The sequence below is a fragment of the Xenopus laevis genome, chromosome 3L (genome assembly GCF_017654675.1).
Source record: "Xenopus laevis strain J_2021 chromosome 3L, Xenopus_laevis_v10.1, whole genome shotgun sequence".
NCBI classification, from domain to species: Eukaryota; Metazoa; Chordata; class Amphibia; order Anura; family Pipidae; genus Xenopus; species Xenopus laevis.
In genome coordinates, this window is record NC_054375.1 from 87,540,675 (window position 1) to 87,566,471 (window position 25,797).

Consider the following 25,797-nt stretch of genomic DNA (forward strand, 5'->3'; position numbering starts at 1 on the left):
TAATAAGCACAAAAATATAAATGTAATTATGTATGGCCCCAAAAGGGAGTAGACATGACGCTCCATATGCATAGTGCAAACATTGCTTGTCTAGAAGCATGGAAGCCTAAGTCATTAGAGGTCTATGTCTCTATATTTGACCACCTTAGCTTTATAACTTGCTTACTTAGCCTGCTTCACATGCTTATTGTATTCTAGGCTGCCTCTACTAAACAAGTCTGAGTGGCCAGTGCTGATTATCACATGACACAGGAGACAAAGGCTCAATAGAGCTTCTGTGACCAACTTAAGAGCCCTTCAGGCCTAGGCCTAGAGCTATATTTCTAAGTAGAAGAGGGGGCTCAACGTTATGAGTTTTCCATAGTGTGATTATTGGATGTGGCAGATTGAATGGGTCAGAGCTAATCTACATGTAACTGGTTTGCAGTGCTTCCTGTTTGGATGAATCATGGCTGCATAGTTTATCATGGCTGCATAGTTTACTTGACAAATAGTAATAAAAATGCCATTTGAGTAAAGATACAAGGGATGACTTTATACTGTATTACCGCATGCTGAAGACATGCAGAGTTTTGGGGCTTTGCATTCATTTTAAAACTGGAAGAGCTCTTAAGGAGGACAAGTCGGTGTTTATAAAGTTTTGTTATGTCCTTAAAGTTAGTTACGTTCCCTTCATTTCAGCACTCTAATAACAGAACTGCTTTATATAAGGAAACAATAGAGAAGGTTAAAGGAGGACTGGTTTCCTAGGGCTGCAGAGAGTGAGTCGGAGGCACCACAATGGTGTCTTTTGTCTCCACTGTTTTCTCATCCTCGTGGCTTACTTTCGGTTAAGTTTCTGTACTGTGTGTGCCCCACGTCTGTGTAACTGGGGGAATGGCATCTGTGACAAATTATCATTTTTTATTATTAACGTACAAAATGTTAGTATGTGGTGCAGAGAGAAAAGAAAACTCACCGACATTAAACATGCCATTTATTGCTTTTCTTTTTTATGATCCAGTGTTTTTTCTGGCTCTATAAATAGTTAAAAAAATAACTATGCTATTTTAAATGCTTATTCCCACTTACTCAGCAGTTTCAGCAGCAGGTTGAAGTGTACAGTTTGAGAGAAAGAACCAAGTTCTTCGTCGGCTGAGTCTACCCTGCAAAGCCTTGGAATCTACAACGTTTCACTGCCAACAAATGTGCTAGAATAAATAATGCTGCAAAGCAATGGCCAGCCAGCTGAAAGGCTGCACATGGGGCGATCAATAATTTAACATTTATGTAAACATTCTGTTTTGGTTCTTAAACTGAATGCTGTGGTGTTGTCCCGATGGCTAGATAGTTTTGTCAATAACAAGGTAAATGTAATATGGAGTCGTTTTGGAGACTTTAAATCTGTGCTGTTATAGTTCTGCTGTAATTAATGGTCCCTAAATCAATGTAGCACGGTGGCATACTGGCTAAGATCGGTGCCTTCTAGTGTCAAGGTCCTGGGGTGATTCCAAGTAGGGCTTTGTCTTCACATCACATGTCTGCATGGGTTCCACTGGATGATCTGGCTTCTTCCCACACTCCAAACATACAGGCAGGCTAACTGACCATTGCGTGTGCCTGTAGGTGACTGATTGGTGACAATTTTTGGCATTGTATGGTGATTGTTTTTAGCAAACCTTACAAAACACTTATTTAATACAGATGCAGTAATAGGTGGAAACATATTTGTGTGCAAAAAATCCCTAACATTTTTCACATATAAGTTCACTTAGTTTTCATTTTTGAAAATCTTTCCCAGTTTATTTCTGGGTGATGCTTCCATCAGACATTTGTGACCAGGTCACACTCAGAGGCCTATTTATTAGCTGTGTAAAAAGTGGAGTGAAGCATTATCGGTGATGTTGCCCAGAGCTACCAATCAGAAGTTAGATTTCAACACTTAGAAAACAAAAGCAAAGATCTGATTGGTTGCAATGAGCAACATCACCCGTAATGTTTTACTCTACTTTTTACACAGCATGATAAATAGACCCCTCAAGTCTATTTGCTCAACCTGTGAGTTGAGCCATCATTTCACACAAATGCAGTCTGTTTTACAATTCATATGAATGGTCAGGCATTTTGATCGCTGCAGTCACCACCCCCAGGAGGAGTGTGGAGGTAACAAAATCTTGTAGATGGCTTTTTGTTTTCAGGAAGTACAAATACAAATCAAATAATTACCTTTATTCTAGTTCAGTATCTGTACACATTATAACCTCTCTTGTTTTTTTCTTTATTGTCTTGCTTTAGTGATGAATTTACCAGAGCAGATTTAAAGAAGTTGCCAGCCCTTCCAACTCAGGCCCTGAAGGAGCATCCTTCTCTCGCATACTGGTAATTACTATATCATGATTGTACGTATATGTAGAAACTGTGTAGATCTCTTATTTGCCTAAATAGAACTCAACATTCTTTTAAATTAAAAAAAAAAGTTTGTTGTGATGTACATTCCAGGTTTGTTTGTGTCAGCATTGCTTTAGAAAGCCACCTTACCGCATCTTGACACCCCTTTATCTCCTGAAACCTTTTAAGCCAAGGATGCTTCAGCAGAACTCCAACAGACAGTAAACTGCCTCTCTGGTCTTTGCCCTCCCCTAAATCCAATGTCAATAGTGCAGGAGCCAGAAATGATGGGCTATGTGTAGCATGTTATTAAACTGAGAAGTGGCAGAAAGTTTTTTCAGTTGATACTGCCACATTCAGATCATACAGATCTGAAAGTGTCTATAATTTAAATGATAAAGAAATTACTACTTTTTTGTAGATCCATTTCATATTTTTTTTCCAAGTTTGTTATGATAAAGCAATACTCTAGAGATCTCCAATGCATAGTTTCTATGTGACCTGCCATCCATACTAACTCTCCCAGAACTAAAATATATGGGCCTGCATGCAAGATTTATTGATTGCTAGAAATCAATACAAAATGCATGTTTAACCATCAGTAATCTCTTAAAAGCATCTTAGCATAAGGTCTGTGGAACACCTAGAGCTTTTTTTCGAATCGTAAAGATACGCCTGCAAAAAATAGGTGGAATGCTTCTGTAGTTTAGTATTTATATTCCAAAATCCACCCTGTGTGCACACTGATGAGCCATTTCTGCACCAGTGGTGAACATTTTTTTTGTGCCACTGGCCTAAAGCTAATAGCACAGGGTTTGTTTTCTCCGATGACGTATGCATTACAGTGGAGAAAAGCTGATCTTATTCCTTCTGCACCTTGTATGTCTGTTTTATTGTTTTTCTATTTAACATTAACATACATATTTGAGCGCAGGACACAGCTGTTTCAGCTACTTTTGGACATGAAAGGATTGTCTACTATCTATGCTGCAGTGATGTGGCGAAACATTGAAGTTTTAAATGACCAAGGAGAGACAGACTATAGTCTACACAAAGCCTCGAAATTGGCAGGTGGTCTTGTGCCAGACAAGAGTATTCCACAGCTGCCAGTAGCTGTTAACAGTGCAGCACTTAGAAGGAGCACAGCTGAAATGACAGTACATGCATTTAACAGACATAGCAAATGTAAAATATTCATCCATAATTTCATTTTTTGGTTCACTGAGCTCCAATTGTGGTTTCCTTTTGTTAGCTGAAGGGCCTTTTAGCTTGGTATAGTCAGTATAAAATGTACTGTTTTCTTACAGACAGTCAGTATCCAATATTCTGTTGTGTGAGTGAGTAGTGAGAGAATGGGAATCAGAAGTATCTTTATATGCTAATTTAAAGGACCAGTAACACTAAAAAATTTTGTATTAAAAAATCCATCCCCCCCCCACGAATAATAGGTCTACCCTGCATAAAGTTTATTAAAATCCATACTTTATTGAAAAAATACTGTTTGAAAACACTACTTCCTGTGTACTGCAAAACGGCGATAAGGCGACTCACTCGGCAGCTCTGCATCTTCCCCCTAACCCGACTTCTGCCAAAACCGGAAGCCAAGCGCTACAACTGTGACAGCAGCCAATGGAAAACCTGTTTATGTTCCATATCAGGCAAATGCATATCTTTCCTTTGTATGAGAGCACTCCTAAGACGGCATGTTTATGCCTGACCTGTTGTATATGTTATATTCTAGCTAGGTTTATTAAGCCCAGAGTCCGCAGCAGCTCCGACTATTATTAATAGTGAGTAACGCCTTCCTACCTCAGCTAATTTTCACACAGTGCAACCATTTCCCGTCACAGCACAGCACACCATGTCCGACACCGAGCAGCTCTCCGTCTTCTTTCTCTCAGCCGGGTTATTACCTCCTGTCTACGCTCAGCTGACTCGCACTGACAACCACCCTTCTGAATGGCGGAACGCCGTGACGATTCCAACTACAGACGCCATGTTTGCTATGGGCAAGTCACTATCCAGGGACAACGGAAATAGTTGAATCTCGCGGAATGGAGGGAATGATGTCAGGGGCCTCTCCTGTGACGGGAAATGGTTGCACTGTGTGAAAATTAGCTGAGGTAGGAAGGCGTTACTCACTATTAATAATAGTCGGAGCTGCTGCGGACTCTGGGCTTAATAAACCTAGCTAGAATATAACATATACAACAGGTCAGGCATAAACATGCCGTCTTAGGAGTGCTCTCATACAAAGGAAAGATATGCATTTGCCTGATATGGAACATAAACAGGTTTTCCATTGGCTGCTGTCACAGTTGTAGCGCTTGGCTTCCGGTTTTGGCAGAAGTCGGGTTAGGGGGAAGATGCAGAGCGCAGAGCTGCAGAGTGAGTCGCCTTATCGCCGTTTTGCAGTACACAGGAAGTAGTGTTTTCAAACAGTATTTTTTCAATAAAGTATGGATTTTAATAAACTTTATGCAGGTTAGACCTATTATTCGTGGGGGGGGTGGATTTTTTAATACAAAATTTTTTAGTGTTACTGGTCCTTTAATAATTGGTTTGTGTGAAAACCCTTTGTTTTACTTTAATGTGTTCTTCTCAAGCCTATTTTTCCATTTGATGCAGCTACTAATTACTTTTGGATCAGCAGTGAACCTGGCCACAGCGAGCAGCCATAATCATGCAATATCTAAAATTACAAATGCGCACAATAGAGGCTGCATATTATGTAGCATGCTGTTTATATTTGAGTTACAGGCATACTTCATGCTGGAACAGTGGTTAGCACTGTTGCCTTCCATTGGTGGGTATAAAGTCTGCATAATCTCCCTCAATCTGCAGATGCAATATCTGTATGTTTGGAGTAGGTGTGTGTGTGCCAGTGGTAGGGCAATTGTAAAGTCAAACCAGATGGACTAATGAAAATTATTAACATTCTCTTAGCAAATTTGCTTATTATTTTATAAAAAAAAAAAAAGTATAAAATTAATTCTCATGTCATTTACCAATTTACTAGGTCACTTGGAAAATCTGTGTAATGCGGAGCACTCCACTTGCTTAGAACCAAATTTCCAAATCCCAGAGGACTGTTTAATGCTCACTGCATAAAATTTTAAATATATACAAATAAGTGGTATTATTGAAGGTTTTCTTTGTATTTTATATGTTGGTTGTAGAGCAGTGGTAAGTGCTAATCACATTTGCTTATTCAGGGCTGATTATGCTTTTGGTTAGAATATCTTCTGACCTTGCTTTCACCCTCTAATAAAATGGCAGCATATGCAGAGTCTACATTCACTTTTTTTTCTTGTTGGCAGTGAGGACAGAGTAATAGAATACTACAAGAAACTAAATGGGCAAACAAGAGGACAAGCAATCGTGAAGTAAGATGGTTTAATAATGTGATGTATATACTGTATCTTTCTATGTTATACATATCTTATACAGTAGCACAACTTATTTTGACAGATAGGAAATGGTTACTATAAAGCCCATGCTCTGAAGAGTAGGCTGTGCCATAACACTTTGCAATGAGAGCAGGAACTTTTAACCTTTAAGAAAACTTTTAATACAATTGTTGCCCACCTCACAATAAACTCAGAAGCAATTTTCCAATATTAAATGGTATTTTAGGAATTACAGCTCTGAATTTTAAAAGGTATATAAGGCATTTTGGAAAGTTTCCTTATTCATGTAGGCAATGATGAATTATGTATGGTGACTGGTTTCAATTAAGTAGGATCATTCCTGTTAAAAATGACATTGGAGCTTCCTGTAGATCCTCTCTGTTACCTGTGTGTGTTACAAATAAGAGCCGGGTATGTTCTAAAGGCCCACCCCAAAAGCACAGTAGGATGTGGGTAGCCAATCACAGATCTGCCTTCACTTAAGCCCTCCCCACTTTAAAAAGATTTTTATGTAGGGCAGTAATAACTACATTTTAATCTTGTGGATTTTAATTTTTTCCCCATTATCTTCCAGTTATATGAGTATTGTGGAGTCGCTTCCTACATATGGAGTGCATTATTATGCAGTAAAGGTAAGCGTTCTATTTACAGAATATGTATCAGAACTAATACAATTTACATAGAAGTATTTACCATTTCATTATCATTTGTACCAAAGAATATTTCAGTGTTTTGCTGTAGTATTTATTTGCTTCCAAAACTCACCAGTACTAGCATTGGTACAGCCATTAGAATCCTTATTGGCTTTAAAACTTCGCAAATGAATGAAAATGGCTCACACATTGCCATGTTCTTTGATATGGTTGGTGATTTTAGACCAAACTGTATGACAATCAGGCTGCCCTATAATTTAATGTATAAAAATAGGGGTGTGGAAGCACTCTAAAGGCTAAGTAATAGTATATTTAAGTATAATGGAAGTGCTAGTTTTAATGCACATTCCCTGGGCCCCTGTCTCAAAAGTAAGTTTACAAAACAGGGGTTTTTAGTTACAAAGTTATGATCATAAAGTTGAAAAGCCACCATACCTCGTCAAGGTAAACCCCACATGGCGGTCCCTAACTTGTTTGCCTTTCGGCCATAGTATAAAAAGTCTTACTGCATAGTAGCATAATTTACTTTTTCAATACAGAAAAAAATAATCTGTACTGAACACTGAGCTGCAACACTTGTTTTTTAATAAAGCTGTATTCATCTGTTTTGGTAAATACCTCTTAATTAATCATCCATTTAATACTGCTAAACACTCCTAATATACAGTAATAAAACATTAAACAACCCTGTAGTTTAGATCAGATTCCCTATCACTCAGATTTGTTTGCCCAGGGTAGACAACTTAATTTTGTCTAGTAAGTTGTGATGTATTTTAAGTTGAATTTTACCCTTTTCAGCTAGGGAATCCAATTGGTTAAATCACTAAATGACCCAGGTAACGTACTATAGAAAAGACTCCCTGTACTCACTTCCAGTGTCACACTTTTCTTGTAGTAAAAGCCTGATGCTTTGGAACACCTAACTATCTCTACTGCTCTAAAATATAAATATTGGGCTAGTGCTAAGCTTTCTTTGGAACTCTGGCTGTGGTGCCAGGGGAGAATGCATGGGCTGTTCACCTTTAAATTAACTTTTAGTATTAGTAGCAAGTGATGTTCTGAGACAATTTGCAGTTTTTTAATTTTTGTATTATTTGTGTTTTTGAGTGATGCAGCTTTTTATTTAGCAGCTATCCAGTTTGCTATTTTAGCAATCTGGTTTCCAGGGTCCAAATTACCATAGCAGCCATGCATTGATTTGAATAAGATACTTGAATATGAATAGGAATAGACCTAAATAGTATGAGAACGAGTAATAAAAAGTACCTTTAGTTTGCCTATCCCTTTGTTATTTTTCTTTTCCTGTATTAGGATTATGCAACTATCACCTTAATATGTTGGTGCTTTTTCTTAAAAGCCATGGTTCTTTGTGCCTATTTTGGTCAAGCACTGAGGACTTACAGATACACTGTATAGATTGCTTTATCTAAATACACATCTATTTTTTTATCTCTGATCTTTCTATATGTGCTGAGTGCAGTCAGACATATCAATACAGTAAATGACTAAGCAGGATATAGCTGCTAAATTATTGATAAGGGAGTAGATGCCGTAATTCAGCCATTATTTCTTGCATTATTAGTAGTGATTCAGTCATCAAATGAAGACAAGGGCAAAGCCCAGGCACCGCTGTACTGAACAAAATCTGGGATTTACTAAACTATTACAAGGGATATGCTATGTAATTTTTCGAGATCTTTCATATTTTTTGCTCACAGTAAACTTTAAATGAATCCATTCCTATGGTACCATCACATTGAGAAATGGATATGGTCTCCAGAAATAAGTTTGATTAATATGGAGGTTGGTGCTTCTATGGAACCTGTTAGCGGGCCATGCTTTTAGTGATAAATTCAGTGATTGGCTTTCTTCATCATGATCATTTATTTAAATAGCACCAACAAGTTACTTAGTGCATTACAATATTTTTTTTTTGTTTACATCCCAGAATTGGTGTGTGCTCTGTGTAAATGACTGGTTAGTTATATTTTCAAGGTTTGATAATGCAGATGCACTTAGCTTCTGATGTTTCCCTTTTAGGACAAGCAAGGAATCCCTTGGTGGTTGGGGTTAAGTTACAAAGGTATTTTCCAGTATGACCATCACGATAAAGGGAAACCACGAAAGGTATGTGCATTTTCCTTCTGATAGGTCAAAAAGTGAAAAAGTTAATGCTCATATGGATACAATTTTTCTCTCATTTTGGCAAAAAATACCAGAGTGTGCCAGGAGCAGAGAAAATATTTGGCTGAAATTTTCTTTAAAAAAGTGTTGGATTTCTGCCTGGGTACATGCTAAAGGAAGGATTGCTTAGAATTTGAGGCAGGAAGTTCATTGTGTCCCCTCTCTGAGCTAGGGGAGGGGTTTGTATATTTACACTGGGAGCAATGAACATACACTAGCTGGTGTGGGGGCTGTTTTCATACCCTCGTCAGAGTCAAGTCATACTAATGTGTGATTTTTTTTAAAAAAAAATTATTTATTTTTTTAATTAAGTTGAGAGAAATGTGGTATGGTGTGTTTTTTCAGTATTCCTGGTAAAACATTTCTACTACTAAAATACGACTTTTCAAGTTACCTACAAAAAGTAAAGGGGGCATCAGGGTATTGGCTATGGGTATTGGCCACAGTTTTAAATAGAAAGTAGAGTCAACCCGTGGGTTGTTCTTTACATGTGTACTACATTCTCTAGAGGAAACAGCCGTTCTGTTTGTCAGTAGTGAATTGCAGCTTGCTGACTCATGCTAGAATCAGACAATTACAAATCAGTCCCTGCTTGGGATTGATTTATAGGGGATTGGAAACATCACACAAATCCCACAGTGCGGCATGGTGTAAGCAGTTTAAATGTTGTTCTAGTCTCCTGCTGCTAAATTAGGTTTAGTTATCCTACCCCCACCCCTTCAATGAGAGAAAAGTTCCTGACATTTGTGCTGTGCAATAAAGTAGTAGACATAGACCACTAAACGGCATCATACAAATGCAGTGTTTGTATTCCACTGCGTATCAGCAGCTCAGTTCTTTTTTATAAAGAGCAGCTAGTTTTAATGTAAGAGGTAAAAACATGCAACTTACAGGGTTACAAGGTGTAGATAGGAACAGAGCATTCAGAGTATCAAATCATGGACCACAGCCCTCAGTAGGTGTTGCTTGGGAAGGCACATTGTTATCTGGCTCTGTTTGCATTAGTCACAGTCAGAAGAACTGCAGGAATTTAAGTAATTATAATTATTTATGTTGATTTCCCCATATAAATGAATAATGTAAGGTGTAGCAGTATGATGTTATGTACGTTTATAGACAAACATGAAATGTAAAACAATCATCTGACAACAACGACAGAAGTAACTGACATGTAGAGAAGAGGGATCTGTTCTTGCTAGCTGGTTTATTTGAAGAGAGTAATTACCACTGCAGTTGGTCTCTCTTTAACAGTTTTACTTATCTCTCTTGTTTTATTATTGGTTTAAATACCCTTGCTTTAGTAGCCCTCGCTAGTTTAACAATTCTACAATAAACCATTCTGTTACAGGATCTTAACTAGTTTCTCCTGTTCATGTTCATGATCTTGGAAGCCTGCTGTCCATCTACAAAATTATTTCTGCTGCATCTTACCACACAAGTTTCTCTTATTTACTACCCACTATAACTCTTGCTCTTCAACTAATTGGCGTTTCCTGCCCTCCAAATTATATATTTTGGTTATCCGTTGCAAAATCTTGCTTTACATCTTAAAAATATCTAGGGATGCACCGAATCCACTATTTTGAAATCGGCCGAACCCCCGAATCCTTTCGTGAAGGATTCAGCCGAAGTACCGAACTGAATCCGAAACCGAATTTGCATATGCAAATTAGGGGTGGGAATGGGAAAACATTTTGTACTTCCTTGTTTTGTGACAAAAAGTCAAGATTTCCCCCTCTGCATATGCAAATTAGGATTCGGATTCTGTTCGACCAGGCAGAAGGATTTGGCCGAATCTGAATCCTGCTGAAAAAGGCCGCATCCCGAACCAAATCCTGGATTCGGTGCATCGCTAAAAATATCAAAAGAATACCCCTTTTCTCAGTCAGAAAACAACAAAAATATTAATTCACTCACTATTGACTATTGCAACCTCCTCCTTATTGGCCTTACATTCACTCACTTATCCTCCCTACAATCCATCCAGAATAGAGCTGCAAGATTTATCCACCTCACTCACAAATCCACCTTTGTTGCATCTCTCTGCTAATCCCCTAAAAATCTCTTAAAAACAATGCTTCACTTCAAGCCTCATACATTTCAAGCCTCATCTCCAGGTATACTCCAAATCAACCACCTTTCTCCTCTAATGATTGTAAATTTCATTTTGGCCTAGTTATAACTCATCACATGTACACCTCACCAGATTTCACCACAAGTTTTAATGAGTCATGGTTTTCCTTTTTCCCCTTTATAATGAAAATTAAAAAAACTAACCCAGTACAGTCAATGAATGCTGAACTGTTTGTAGATGCTGATGCAAGTCTGTGTTGGGAAGTGTGAGTATCTCAGCATCCATCTCTAGAGAAATGCACTGAGTCAGTGGCTAGGAAGCAGGATGGATGACCACTAGACCACTAGATCTTATTGAACTGCGTTCATGTCATGCTTCCTTTCACAAGAAGCAGACAGCGGAAACAAGATTTTATAATCCAATTCCCTTTTTCTACTGCAGATTCCTTATTGAATAAATGACCCGCAAGAGCCCATTTCTAAATATATTCAAGTTAAGTGGTTTCTTTACATCTGGAAAGCAGTACTGAGATATTCTGTGTGCTGTTTGAAGTACTGTTAAAGTACCCTGAATATCTCCACGGGGTCTGGAAACAGGGTCTCCTCCACCTAATATCTCACTCCTCTTCCCTTCAGATTGTAAGCTCTTTAGATCATGCCCCTACATTCTTTTACAACAACACAGTTGTAAGAATGTGCATGTACTTCAGTGAGATGTCCCTATTTGTAGGTGTTCGAGCAGTATATAAATAATAATAACAACTGAATCTGCATTGAAGTCACCAGAAATAAGCAGTGAACTGCAGCATACTGTGAACTAAACACAATATTTATAAAACTGTATAAAATGATGAACTTAAAATGTAAATGTTAGGGGCAGATTTATCAAGGGTCGAATTTCGAAGTGAAAAAACTTTAAAATTCGACCATCAAATAGGTGTAGTACGATAGTCGAAGACAAAGGTTTTTTCCTTAAAATTAAAATTGTTTGATCGCACAATGAAATCCTTGGAATCGTTCGATTAGTACGATTTAATCGTACGGCCGTACGGTTTTACAAAAAAACTTATAGGTTATAGAAGGTTCCCCCATAGGCTAAACAGCAATTCGGCAGGTTTAAGGTGGCGAAGTGTCGAAGTACTTCGATTTTCTAGTGGTCGAATTTGTGAAGTATTTTCAATTCAAATCGAATTTTGGCCTATTCGATGGTCGAAGTACCCACAAAATATGGTTGGTTTTGCCCACTCTGACTCAAGCTGCAAATGCCTCAAAAAAAGCAAATTGACTTATTTTATATTAACTAGACTGTAGATGTGGGAGGGCACAGCAAACCATTCTGTTCCCTGTGCTAGTGATTAATAAACAAATATTTAGCCTATGTCACAGTTTGATATGGTTTACAATCTAGAAGATGGAAATGGAAATAAAAGCAACATATTATTTGAGCCATTCAAGTGTAATGCAATATCTTACCTACAATAACTTTTCTAATTTTAAGTAAAGTAGAGACAGTGTTTAGCATGGGATTGCCCTGTTGGCTGCAATAAACATTTGCTCTTAGGGACACCGTTTGCAGCTGTGGTATAACTATAGAGGAAGCAGACCCCACAGTTGCTGGGCCAGGGAACAGGGGACCCAGTCCTCAGGGTCTGCTTCCTCTAAAGTTTTATAGAAATGCCCCTTCCCCAGTCAGTCTCCTACCTGAGAGCTGGTGGGGAGAAGGGGACACGATTGGGCAGGTGGGCATGTAGCGGGGGTCAGGTCAAGGGTGGCTGTGTGAGTCAGCCCCCTCCGAAGATTTTACATCCTTATATAATTTCCATGGAGTCCAGATATCATAATAGGAATCCAACTTATCCTCCAACCAGGCCGTTAAATAATACATATTTTGTATACGCTTAAATATTTGATGAACTTGTGAAAGTGTAGTTGCAAGCCAATTGAGAGCGATCACCTGTGGAGTAGCAGCCAGTATTTCGGGCAACAACAATTTATTGGCTCGTACCACCTTTGTTCAAGGAAGACACAATAAAGCGGCTTCAGGTGAGGGGTCGATTGGAATTTTCAGTATCTTTGTGGCTAACTGGAATAACTGGTTAAGTTCTTAACAATAGGGCATAGCCACCATGTGTGTAAATAAGTACCTATATCTCCACAAACTCTGAAGCACAGCGGAGAAGTCGTAGGTACTATAGCATGTTTCCTTTGAGGAGTAATGTACCGTCTATATAAAACTGATATTTGAAGACACTTCATGCATTAACATATTTTAGGCCATAAGTCTTGGGTATCTTGTAATTGTAATGTCCATTGTGTCATATATGAGCACATAGAATCTTGAGGTTGTTCAATGAACAAATTATAAATCTATTAAATACAGTTCCTTACAGTTAACCGATGTAAACAAGCTCGCTCTATACTTCAGTGTAGTCAAATGTGGGGCTTGCAAATGATAAAAATATGAGATTTGATTGAAGTGAAAGTTTTTGGTATCTGAGCTTCATCCTCCGAATATTTTCTTATCGGGGATCGGGGGGCCCAGTGCCATGAAGTGGCTGTTAGTAAGCCCTGTCTGAGCACTCTGGGTTGTTTGTCTTTCTCTAGTCACACACTAGGGAATTGGTGTCCTGTACAATACATCCCACAAGCCTTGGTCTCACAAAATGGTTAGAATACTGACCATAGTACATTTGCTCAATGTTCCCATCATCCACTATCTCTTTATTCTCATTTATATTTTGCAACTGTCTGTTCCCTACATATAGAAATACATTTCCTTTGTCTTGTTTGTGATGGTAGCCCTTTCACTACTGAAACAAAGCATATTTGTATTATAAAGATGGGATATCTTGGCAGACTTCGGAAGCAGAAGTGTGGGTGGGTTAACCGCTGCTGACCAACCTGAACTACACAAGCTGTGCTATTGTAAACAGTTATTCTTCCAGCTGCTGGAGCATAAACAGAGCTTCATCGGCACATTTCCATGTTGGGTGTTAGCTTAGAAGAGCCAGGCTTACGTAAGGGAGTTTTGTGTTGCTGTGAAAAGGCAGAAAACTACTTTAAGGAGTAAGATTTTGATCCTTACTGGAATCATTTCCCCTTAAGATTTTCATTACCAAAGAAGTTATGTACCTTGAGCAGAGAGAGTCATCTTTGCACAGTGTATAGGAAGCACACTGTGACCTCTATTGTACTAGGTTCTATCCTGGGGTACATCTGATTATACTCCACACTGGTGCAACTGCACTATCCCTGGCTACATTTTGGACCTGTAATACGCATGTGCATTTGGGTTTGGTTTAAAATTGTAATCATTGTCTTGTCATTCTAATAATTAGTGTGGAAATGCCTTAATTTCAAAAATTTTTAGCCAGGCCACAAACATTTACAATAATCTGAGCTGGGAAAAATAGTATTTTAGAAGATTATTACAATTAAGGAAACAGGATCTCTGCTCAAAAACCCTTTATTGCTTAATAAAGAAGTAATTTTAATCAATTAAAGGAGAAGGAAAGCTACAGAAGCAGTTTATCGCCAATAGATTAGCCACAATAGTGCAAACTATAACCCTGTACTGTATTTATTCTGCAGAATGCTTTACCATACCCGAGTAAACAGCTATCTCTGTTTGTTTAGGATAGTAGCTGCCATATTAGCTTGGTGTGACATCACTTCCTGCTTTGAGACTTCCTGCTCACTCATATTTCTGAGCTCAGATTAAAGTAGGGAGGGGAGGAAGAGAGGAGCAAACTGAGCATGCTCAAGCCTTAGCCTGAAGGTTTATGCTGAAAACAGGAAGGCTGATAGAGACGCCCATGTGTACAAAATAGAAGGAATCATTTCCATTCTCTGGTTCTGACTCTTGAAATAATGTGTCAGAAGTAATTTCTCTATGGGGGGGTTGTGGATGCACACCTGAGGCCAATTTCAAAAAGTTTAAAGCCCTGTCTAAATAATTCAAGTAAATATGCAAGTGCATGTAATTTTGAAACAGGGTTTTTTTGTTACAAAGTTATGATCATAATATTGATAAGCCACCATACCACGTCAAGGTAAAACCCCACATGGTGGTCCCTAACTTATTTATCTCTAATCATAGTAAAAAAGGAATATTACCTCTCTGTATAGTACCAATTCTTAATATAAACATCTCCTGTGCTTTGGTTTCAAACTCCTCCTCCCCCGCCAACTGCTGAGCGGCTTTTAAGAGGGAGAGACTGCCTTAACCAACGCCCATTTTAGAAAAGTAGAAGTCAGGTGTTGTAATTATAAACAAAGTAGAGTGATATGTGCAGTTGCACAATAGTGTGTATACATGTATAAGTGAAATGTGAAGATGTGTATGGTAGTGGAAAGGGAAAGTGTATGTGTATTTAGGGATGTGTATGAATGTAAACATAGAATAGAAGAGTGTAAAGGAGAACTAAATGAGTGTGTGTACATAGAGAAGTGTCTAATGGGACGTTTGTTTTTTCACGGCTAGATCCTCCCATGCCGCCAGCATCTATGGCTTTTAAGAGAGAGAGATTGCACAAACCAAGGCACAACAAGTGAGGGGGACCACCAAAAATATAAAGGGGTGGGTATGAGGGTGCAATAACCACAGATGTTTATATAAAGAATTGGTACTATACAGAGAGGTAATATTCCTTTTTTACTATGATTAGAGATAAGTTAGGGACCACCATGTGGGGTTTTACCTTGACGTGGTATGGTGGCTTATCAATATTATGATCATAACTTTGTAACTAAAAACCCCTGTTTCAAAATTACATGCACTTGCATATTTACTTGAATTATTTAGACAGGGCTTTAAACTTTTTGAAATTGGCCTCAGGTGTGCATCCACAACCCCCCCCCCCCACACACACACACACACACAGAAGTAATTTATCATCTAGGTTAGCTGGCTTCCTCTTCATTGTGTAAAAGAGAACTAAATTCTAGAAATGACTATGGCTAAAAATACCATATTTTATCCACTGAACTTACTACACCAGCCTAAAGGTTCAGCATCACTATAACAGTAATGATCCAGGCCTTCACAATTATAACAGGTGCTCCCCATCTTTGATTCTGTTAGAAGTGTCTGCAAAACTCACATGCTCAGTGTGCTTTGAGCAGCTGTTAAAAAGCTAAACTTGGTGGTTTTTTATAAAATAAAATGAGGTTGGCCTGTCATAGAAGCTGATGCTACAGGGCAGATTCTTAAATTCTCATTGCTAATTGCACAGGTTTCAGAGCTGCCATGTACTAATTTGAAATAATTACTTATTGTATTATGACATTTGTATTATATATATGTAAAGTGAGTGGGTCCCTAAGCTCAGTCAGTGACAGCAGCACAGAGCATGTGCAGTGAATCAACAGAAAAGAAGATGGTGAGTTACTGGGGCATCTTTGGAGGCAGATTTTTACTGCTAAAGGGCAGTGGTTGCTTTGGGCTGATACAGAAGCCCACAGCATAATGTAAAACACTTCTGCCCTAAATCTTTAGTTAGGCTTTAGTTCTCCTTTACAATTCATAAAGAATTTAAATAGCCATAGAAACACTGTTTTAGCAATTAAATTTGCAAATTACTAAAATCATTGAAAATGTTAATTAATATATATATATATATATATATATATATATATATATATATATATATATATATATATATATTTGAAAGTTAATTAAATGCATTTCTTTGTCTAAAAACAGTTTTTTTGGGTAGTTTCCCTTTCATCAAGAGGCTGTTGTAAACAAAAAAAACCCATATGCTCTAATGCCAAGCCCATTTTACCTGCTCCTTTATTGCTCGAGCCGTGTGACTGGGGTGCAAGAACATATTGTACGCAGCTGGGTGCCAGGATTCTGCAGGAAAAGAAGGTATTCTGTGAATGAGAAGGTCACATAAATGTCACATTGTACTTCTGCCCCTGCCTCAATCAGCAAACTCTGTGTGTGAGCTCAGACAGTGTGTGGTTTGGTAGATCAGAGAGGCATCCAAGGGAACATCTTTGTTATATTAGTATGTCTTGTTGGAAAGCGAAAACGGCTTTCCTTTCCACAACTCATCAGAAAAACATTAGTCTCAAACAGATTAAGTTTATCGTATAATAGAGTGAAACAGCACTCATCTAAATTCTCGTCCAAACCTTTCTAAGACAAATACAGATGCCAGAAAGCCCTTTCTTATTTTGTATTACAGTTTGGTAGCGTTCATTTATTGTCCCTGACTGCATTCTTTAGCGGCAAAGTAGCCTGAAACTCTGCACTAGAACAACCACAGGCCTTGAGCAAAGAAATCCAATACTGCATTTATTATGTCTCTTTGTTAGAGAGTGGTTTTGCTTAAAATAGGCATTTCTCTGTAGTTTTGCTGCATACGTTGGGTTAAAGCCTATGCTCTGCAGTAAACAATGCACACACAGCTAGAATCCCAGTATTCCCAGCCAGCCAGGGCTGCTACATTCTTGCATACAGTTCTCTCAACTGTAGGGTTTCAGACCTGGGGCCTTTCACCTTGTGCACAACCCCAGCTGCCATTATCCTCAGATAGCCTGCCTCCTATTTCAGCACCAGATGTAGGGACAGATTTTCTTTTCTGACACTTTATTGCTGGCTAACAAGGTCAATCTCGAGCACCAAGAAAGTTCCCATGATATTTAACAAAGACAAGTGGCACAATTTTATATTGCAGGTTGGAGAAAGCCATCAAAGAAAGGCAAGCAATTATATATAAGATTTATATATTGCTTATTTGTGTTTTTTCAGCATGTGGTAAGAAAGAGAGGGAACAGGATAACAAAAGCAATTCTGTGGGATCCAGATTAGTTATTTAGTCATTGTAGTCCCCTTTTTTACATGCAATCAAACAAATATAGAATAGTAAACCGTTGCGTATCAAATATTATTGCCGTATAATACAAAAGAGCCACAATATCCTGTAGATGATATTATTATAAATAGCGCTTAGTGATGTCATCATTTATTGGTGCTTAGTGACTCACTAACTCCTAAGCTGTTGCTGAGTCTAAGAACTGTTGGGGGATTATTGATTTGGGACATATAAAAAGAAGAGAGATATAGTTTGATAATTAGTAGGTTTTCTTAACACTTGTTGAATTGAGGCATAGTAATGGTTATGCTCCTCAGTGAATTCGTAGGTGAACTTCTCCTTTAACAGAGATGGTAGGCACCCTTGCCATCTAAATAAACTATATTGTGTTTTGTGTTTTCTTTTAAGAAAGAAGCAGTTTGCAAATGAAAAGTAAGAGATTACATTCTATGGGATTGCTTGGCTACTAACAGCCTGTCCTCTGCCATGAGTCATATGTAGAATTAAAGCTTAATTATAGTGCAGTTCTCTAAATTATGATGACTTTCAAATCTCCTGAGCATCAGCACAGGGCTGTGACTTTGGTATGAGTCAGACTCTTAAGTCCCTATTTGATACATCTGGATTTTATCTGGGAGTTGTCGAGTATGCCACTGGCTAATGGTTGGTAATAGTTCATTCTCTAACTTCCCTCTTCCACTTACAGTTGTTTCACAGATATGGACAATTGCAGTATACTTACACAGAATAAGAAACTGCCACATGATATGGTCTGTGAACAGTGCCACAAGAAGGGGGTTGGCTATAGGTATTTAGTAGGATTCAATAGCAGTGTTGCTGCACCAAAATGTTTCTGGACAACAGCCTGCATATTGCTGCATATTATCATGGGTAATAGTAGGAGTTATAGTCCTGAAACCAAATGAAACAAAAAGTTCACAATACAACTCCAGGGCCAACAGCCTTGTTGATGCAAGAGGTTTCTCCACTAAGAATCTGCTTTCTCTGTCTGTCAACTCTTGATCAGGGCCAGGGTAAGAGGAGAAGGGGGTCAGTCAATACAGTAAGACTGAGCCCATCTCTGATTAAATGTGGGGAGGGCAGAATTATATAAACAAGTGATGAGCAGATAGTAAAGATTGCAGTGCAATTAAAGCTGGGGGGCTATAGATTGGACATGCATGAAGTATATACGGATGATGTCTGATAATTGCTACCCAGTGTTGTATACCCTCCATGGTGCTCTGTTGTTGCTAATTGCCCAAAACAAAAACAGTGTCCAGTTTCTGACCCCAACTGCATTGCTGTGCTGCTCGGGACTGTGCATCACTAGGCCAAATGTTGCTCATTTTACTGCTTATCCTCCTGGTGTGGAATGGAATACTTTGCCAAGCAAGAATTCTGCTGTTATAATTGTTCTCCTCTGATAATACAGGTTAAATGGAAAGTTGTGCTCACCACTAAATATTTTTTTATTGTGCACTGAGGGCATGACCCCATCATTCAGTAAGGCACAAGAACACATCCTCTGCACTCTCCTATATCAGTATATTGAACATTTTTTGCAAAAGCTACTATTCCCTTCTCTTTAAACAAAACAGGCATATGTATATATATATATAGTGAAGCTGACCAACTACCTTAAAGTCACCCCCAGTCTGTTAATGTTAAATAGGACATGTTATATTGTCCAGCCTCTTTACCATTCCACTTAATATGTATTTATGTGAGAGCATGCTGGGCTGAGCTTTTATGTCATTTATCCCTAGCATTTTCCCACATGCTTTATACTGTTCATAAAAGAGGATATCAAGTGTTTCTTTTCTACCCGGCTCTCATTATTCTCCCATAATGCTATGTATTGTCACTTTTCTACAAAGCCCTGCACGTTCTAACTGTGCCTTTTCATTTCAGAGCCCTCCCTTCGTAGCCTCTCATAATGTCGTTTCATATATATCTTCCCCTGGTTGCTTCCTGTTGCTTAATTCTTCATTGCTCTACTGGCGTTCCCCAAACTATTCAGCATTAAAACTCTGCCCAAAATGAGGCTGCGCCCAACTACTGAGCTCTATCCTACATCTCTGCACATCCTATTTCCTCATTTTGAAAATCAGTTTTCTCCAGCTGTATTACTACAGCTCCCAGGATTATAAGGCAGCATGTTGCTAACTTGAATTCCTATAACCTGGAAGGCTAGAATTGTTTTTTTACCTCCAGAATGATTGAAAACACTAAGTTACATTAGGTTGTGCCTTACATAGTTCACACTGAAGCTTCTATATGTTCCTTTGTTTTCCCATGTTTTGTTCATGAGCCAAATATTTGGTCAATTCTGTCCAAGTAAACTTTTCAACTGAATCAGTAAAATATTAATGTTTCTCTCTCCTTAAAGCCTGTGTATTTCTAGTACAAGTGATGTCTTTATTGACATTCAGAGGTAGATATGTTTGTTATTTCTTACTTTGTACTCGGATTCCACTAAATCATTTTGGAAGAGCGTTTGTATTTATTTAGCCTGTGCTGAAATAGAAGCCTCAGACTGGCAAGAATATATATCACTGTGAATAGTAAGCACTGTGACATTCAAAGAACACAGAGTTCATGTTTGTGTTTCCAGACAAGGCTATTGTATTGCTCATGTATAGCCTGAAAGAATCTGAAGCACTAAGGGAATTCTACACATGAGTCAGTCCTTGTCATGTCCCCATTTCCAGGATACAGGACAGTGACCAGCTGCCTTTTCCATCCTCCTCCTCGTTTTCTTTCTCTGTTTCTAGCACCTTTCCTTTTACGTTGTATTTGTTTGTCAAACATCTGTGCATCAGTGCAACAAAGTTTCATCTCTCCGTCCGTCATTAATATGTCAATATTAGCACAAACAAGACGGTTAGGATTTACAATAGATCCAAGTCATCATTTAGCCAAAGCCAAAGTAAATATATACTAATTCTTATATATCTGTTTTCAGTGGCAATCACATAATGAGGCAGGGATTCCAAAGAAATGGGCACTTGTATGTACTTCATCATTAGTATTCTTTGTGGGATATTGTGTTTGACTGCAGTTTGAAACTTTTGTTAACCACTCATTTTTTTAAAAAATAGAGAACTGCTGAGCCTTTAATACTGCATGTTTTAAACATAAATAAGTGGTTCTGTGTGTTCTTTCAAGTACCAGGTCATGTATGAAGCAATGAATTGTAATGCCAAGGCTGGAATTTCTAGGATAGATTAATACTTTGCCTTATTATATTGTGCCATTGTTATTACATATATTTATGAATTACCAATATTCCCACAGTGCTGTACATAAGGGTACACAATAACTGACATAAGGACAAACTGATACAGTAGATAATGTGGGCCCTGCCCTTAAGGGCTTACAATTTATGAGTTGCAGCTATATTGAAAAAATATAGGAAGATATGCCTTGCTGAGCTATATGGTAATTGCTGTTTTGTAAATTGTGACACTAAAAGCCCAGATATAACAGATATAAGCTGCTGACAGATCAAGTCCCTCCCACTGACTTCCCCGATTGATATATGGCTAATTGTCTGCCAGATGTTGATCGGGTAGGTTTAAAAATCCAGTTGGATCGAGGACCGTATCGGTTCATTGATGCGGTCATCAATCCCATCGCCTGTATTCTTCTCATTGTGATCCGATCATTGGGCCCACGATCAGATCAGCCCGATATTGTCCCCCGCAAGGTGGGCATATCAGGGAGACTAGTGGATCTCCCAAATTATGACCAAATTCATAATATAATTTCTAATATGCTAAATTGCACCAGTGCAGTTATTCATAGCAGCCAATCAACAATTAGATCAAGTCTGCTACAATTTACAAATGTAAGCAAAGATCTGATTGGTTGTTGTGGCAGGCTGCTCTGGTGCATTTTAGCCAATATCAATCAGCTTGTAAATCTGGTGTTGAAAACCTGCTGCTTCAGCTGTAAGGGAATGCTGGGATTTGTGAAATCTGTTGAACAGTCAGATTCTAATTGCAGTTAACGATTAGCATGCATGCACACCTATTTTTAGCTTGCTTATACAGATCTTGTATATGTATAGCAGTGTAATCACTGAAAACAAGTCTATAATAGATTGGCCTGCATGTGTGGGTTGATGTTGTTGACTAAACAGGAAGGTACTCGGAGCGCTGGATCTACTGTGCCACATGTTCTGCCATAACAATTACAGGATGAGATTGGGAGATACCAAGTGCACTTACAATTCTGTTTTGATATTGACACAATGTATCTTTTGTTCATGGATATTTAATAATATAGCAGTCAGTATTCATGCATAAAGTATTTAGTCATGTTTGTTGTACTAAATGGTTACATCACTAAAGCAGTTATTTCACTTTTTCCACTTCGCCTGCATTATGTTCAGTTTACAAACATACAGTGTATTGTGTTCCAGCATAGATTTGTGATGTACATGAGGGAGGGCTGAGCTCTGTGTCTATGTGTAGGCTCAGCTCCAGATCCAAGTCGCTATTGAAATAATGAAACAGTCGTGGCACATTTTAAGACTCTCTTTTATCATAACTTGTTATTGTTTATGTATTAAAACTAGTTATGAATTCTTCTTTAGTAAATATACAGCTATGCAGCATGGCATTGACTGCGCCCTGTACAATAATCCAGTGCAAATACCGGGCCAGATTGCATAGCAACCACGCAGCAGTTTATTCTGATTGGTCTACTAGTTTTCTCAGATTGGTCTACTTTTTTTCTCAGATTCTGAACTTTATAATGAAAGGGAAGTGACAAAGCAAAATGTATTTCTCCTTCCAGTGAATGAGGAGTTGCTTAAAGTGAAAGCTTGAGGGGCAGTGCAGCTGTTTAGTATGAACATTCTCCCATTTACTACTTTTCATTAACCTTGAACCAGATAGATTGAATAAATCATTGACATAGCTAAAGAGCAAGCACCCCATCACGTAACTCCTTTGTCACCACATACCTCTGTCTTATCCCAAACTGAAAGCATTTGCCTGTAGCTTTCTGCTGCCCCCTGATAACTGCAGGGGAAGAAAATGTGAGCTTTGTGCACACTGGGAGCTACTTTTACAAGCTCACATTGTTATCATCTCACATTGCCTTGAATTAAGGTCAGCCCTCAGCCCCCGCCCTCTCCTGGGTTTTTTTAGAAGCTGCTTCAAGCAACAGTGCTTGTCAGGGACTATTACACATTTAGTGGGCAGGAAGTGGCTGTTCCAATGGGAGGCAGGGGAATTTGAATTCCTTGCCATTTCACCACTCTGAAAGGGGGAATCTGCACTCACAGATGGCTACTGCTTGCTCCTGAGATTTCCCTTTTTAACTGCTTCATAAAAGGATTGAATTGGGAAAGAAATCAACAAATTTAGAGGAGAATCACACAAGTAATGGGAATGTCCTGCATGTTATATCACTGATCGATAACATGGAAGGCAAGTTGGATTGTTACAGAGGAACTGCCACTTATTACCTGACAATGTGTTCCTGGAAATGGTAACTGACCTCCGCTTTACTCTTGTCTAGATCTTCCAATGGCGGCAGCTGGAAAACCTTTACTTCAGAGAGAAGAAGTTTTCAGTAGAGGTGCATGACCCTCGCAGGTAAGGTGGCACTCTACTTGTTTATTATTCACTAGTCAAGAGAGAAGCTTCTGTACTATGTAGTCCTTATTAGAGAAAGGGAATGTGATTTTCTTTCATCAGAGTGAAGCCAGCATAATTGCAATCTGTTTTGTTCTAAGTATACAAAGTGTAACTAACTTGTGTGTATAAACCAGCAGTGATGCATTGTTTGTTTCCTGTGATAAAACTGTGTTTGAAGGAATAAAGCTCTTGGAAACCTTCCCTCTGCCTGTGCTAGTTATAGCAATAGTGTGATGTGCCTGATTCCTGCACACTACACCCTGCTTGCTGTAGAACTAGCATAATATATATAGCCATCCCCCTTTTAATGCCAGAAATAGTTTATATCTAGGGGTATCTTGCCTTCATCTGCTGCAGTTTCATTTAACACACAACTGATTGATGCAATCATGCTATAAACCATTACTTGTCACTTGAATGTGACAATAGGCTCAGCTCCTTCATTTGCACAGACCCAGGAAACTTTATTCAGGCAAACAATAGTTGTGGTTTGTATAGTGTCTGTATATGCTAGTTACAGAGGAATGAAAGCAGATCTGCAGATAGGGAGATACACGTGCATATGTGCCAGCTCTCCCTTTGTTTTAAACTCCTAGTAAATCTCAGCTGCAGCTTGTTTGCTAGTGCAAATGTCTTTGTGAGTGGTTTTGCTCCCAGGGTCCGACTGTATCACAGCACAGCCACGGCGGCTAGAGTTTCTAATGCACTGCTTCACTACAAAGAGAATAAATAGCAAGACAAAGTTGAGCTGGATAGAACAGAACAGGGGGAGATCAGGTTTCCTCTCCGCCTCTGCTAATTTATTTTGTTGTGAAACAGCATAATGAAAACAATTAATGTAATATAGTCAGTCTGCTCACAGACAGGAGTGCTTATCACCAGGGCTAACAGTTGCTACTTAAAAACAAATCAAATAGCACTAAAAAGCTTTTTTTTCTGTTTCTCAGGAAATAGTTCAGGGTCCTGCAACCCATGGCTCTTCAGATATTATTGAACTACATTTTTCAGAGAGTTGTAGTACAACAATATTTGGAGTGCTGAAAGCTGCCCATCCCTGTTGAAAAACTGATTGACATGAAGCAAGCTAAACTATGTGTCTGTCATTGTGTGCAGCCAAACTTTACATTTCCTGTGTTAGAAATAAAATACACAGAGGTTGTTTGAATAATTTGTTTTTTCAGATGAAACTGGCTGTAAGTTAGAACCTGATTAATGACAGATACTAAAAGGAACTCACTTCCAGATAGCTTGAATTACATGAGTAACAGGGTGGGCTTAGGAAGATCCCCCTGGTGCCCAAGTAGTGAAATGTTTTCTCTCTAAATATGACCTGATCTACCAGCTCTTTTATCCTCAGGTCAGTGTCTTGCCTAATGGCACAATGATATAGGGTTTGCTTTATCAACCACTCACATTGTTTTGTCTACATGACATACAAATTTATATTCAGTCCTTTCTAATGCCCAGGGAGAACAGACAGTGGGATTAATGAGTTTTTCCCCAACCCTTTCTTTCTCCTGCAGTACGGATGTCCTTAACATATCAATAAGACACAGTGGGAGCTGTATGTTAAGTCATGTAAGGCAGTATCTGCTTGCTTTTGTAGTTTTCTTTATACAGCAACAGTGCTATAAAAGCCACGGACCCTAACAACTGTAGTGAATTGTGCACTTAGTGCAAGCTAGTTGGTACTGTCACCTTCATGTTAGTGCTTTACTGCATCATTATATGCTTGTGCTCCAACTCATGTACCCTACAGATTATAGATATACACGGGCAGATTTAAGATGCAAAATTTCCCTGCAAAAGAAAAGTAAAACATCATCTCAGTTGATGTTATCAGAGAGAACCACAGCAATACAGTAGCATTTTGCATGTAGAACTTCAAATCTGCTATTACCCTATATCAAACTTAAGGTAAACACATTCTGTATCATTTCCCACTCCTCCCTAATGCTTCATGTAGGATTCCCACCATACAGTCACCCCGTATAGCACTACGATACAGTATTAGTGAGCCCATGTAACTGGGAGTTGGACTGTCACTGCAGTGATAGTTCCCCTACTAATAACTATTATCCATTGGGATGCACCAAATTCAACATTTTTGGATTCTGACAAATCCCAGACAAAACATTTGGCCAAATACTGAACTGAATGGAACCCTAATTATCAAAATCTGAAATAAATTGTTACCGTATTCAGCTGTCCAGAGCTTTGAAATCACACAATTCACTTGACTGAATTTGGATTCAGTTTGGTTGAGCACCAACCAATTTGACGGAGGGTGTATCCTCCTAAAGTGCTGGGATCTGGCTAAATCCAGAACCAAATCATGGATTTTTCAAACATTAAAGCTAATGTCCCTCCAGGTATTTTCTCACTGAACATGGAGTAGTGGACTGGCCTTTTCTCAATGAAGAAATTGCCATATCTCTTATCTTGCATGCTGCAGCTGGCTCTGTTTGGGTTTCCTTAGGGCAGGGGTCCCCTACGTTTTTATACTCGTGAGCCACATTCAAATGTGATGGGTGCAGCACAAGCATGACAAAAAGTACCCTAGTGCTGCATAAGGGCTGTGATTGGCTATTTGTTTGCCCCTATGTGGACTGGCAGCCTAAAAGAGGCTCTG

At 38.6% G+C, this 25,797-nt stretch overlaps 1 protein-coding gene and 1 long non-coding RNA gene across 6 annotated transcripts in view; one reads left to right on the top strand and one right to left on the bottom strand.

The window, feature by feature from the left end:
- The window catches only part of frmd4a.L (FERM domain containing 4A L homeolog), a 233,586-nt gene that overhangs the window by 175,398 nt on the left and 32,391 nt on the right, over positions 1-25,797 (top strand). For all 5 annotated transcript variants that reach the window (XM_018252720.2, XM_018252719.2, XM_018252718.2 and 2 more), the window contains exons 8-12: positions 2,275-2,358; positions 5,688-5,753; positions 6,352-6,409; positions 8,471-8,557; positions 23,047-23,123. In XM_018252720.2, the coding sequence (XP_018108209.1) occupies positions 2,275-2,358; positions 5,688-5,753; positions 6,352-6,409; positions 8,471-8,557; positions 23,047-23,123 (372 nt within the window). The remainder of the gene's footprint in view (positions 1-2,274; positions 2,359-5,687; positions 5,754-6,351; positions 6,410-8,470; positions 8,558-23,046; positions 23,124-25,797) is intronic.
- On the bottom strand, positions 885-23,841 carry LOC108711218. Its single transcript, XR_001934868.2, has 3 exons — positions 22,487-23,841; positions 16,474-16,544; positions 885-1,599 (listed from the first exon to the last, which is right to left on the bottom strand). It is a non-coding gene; the product is annotated as an uncharacterized LOC108711218 (long non-coding RNA).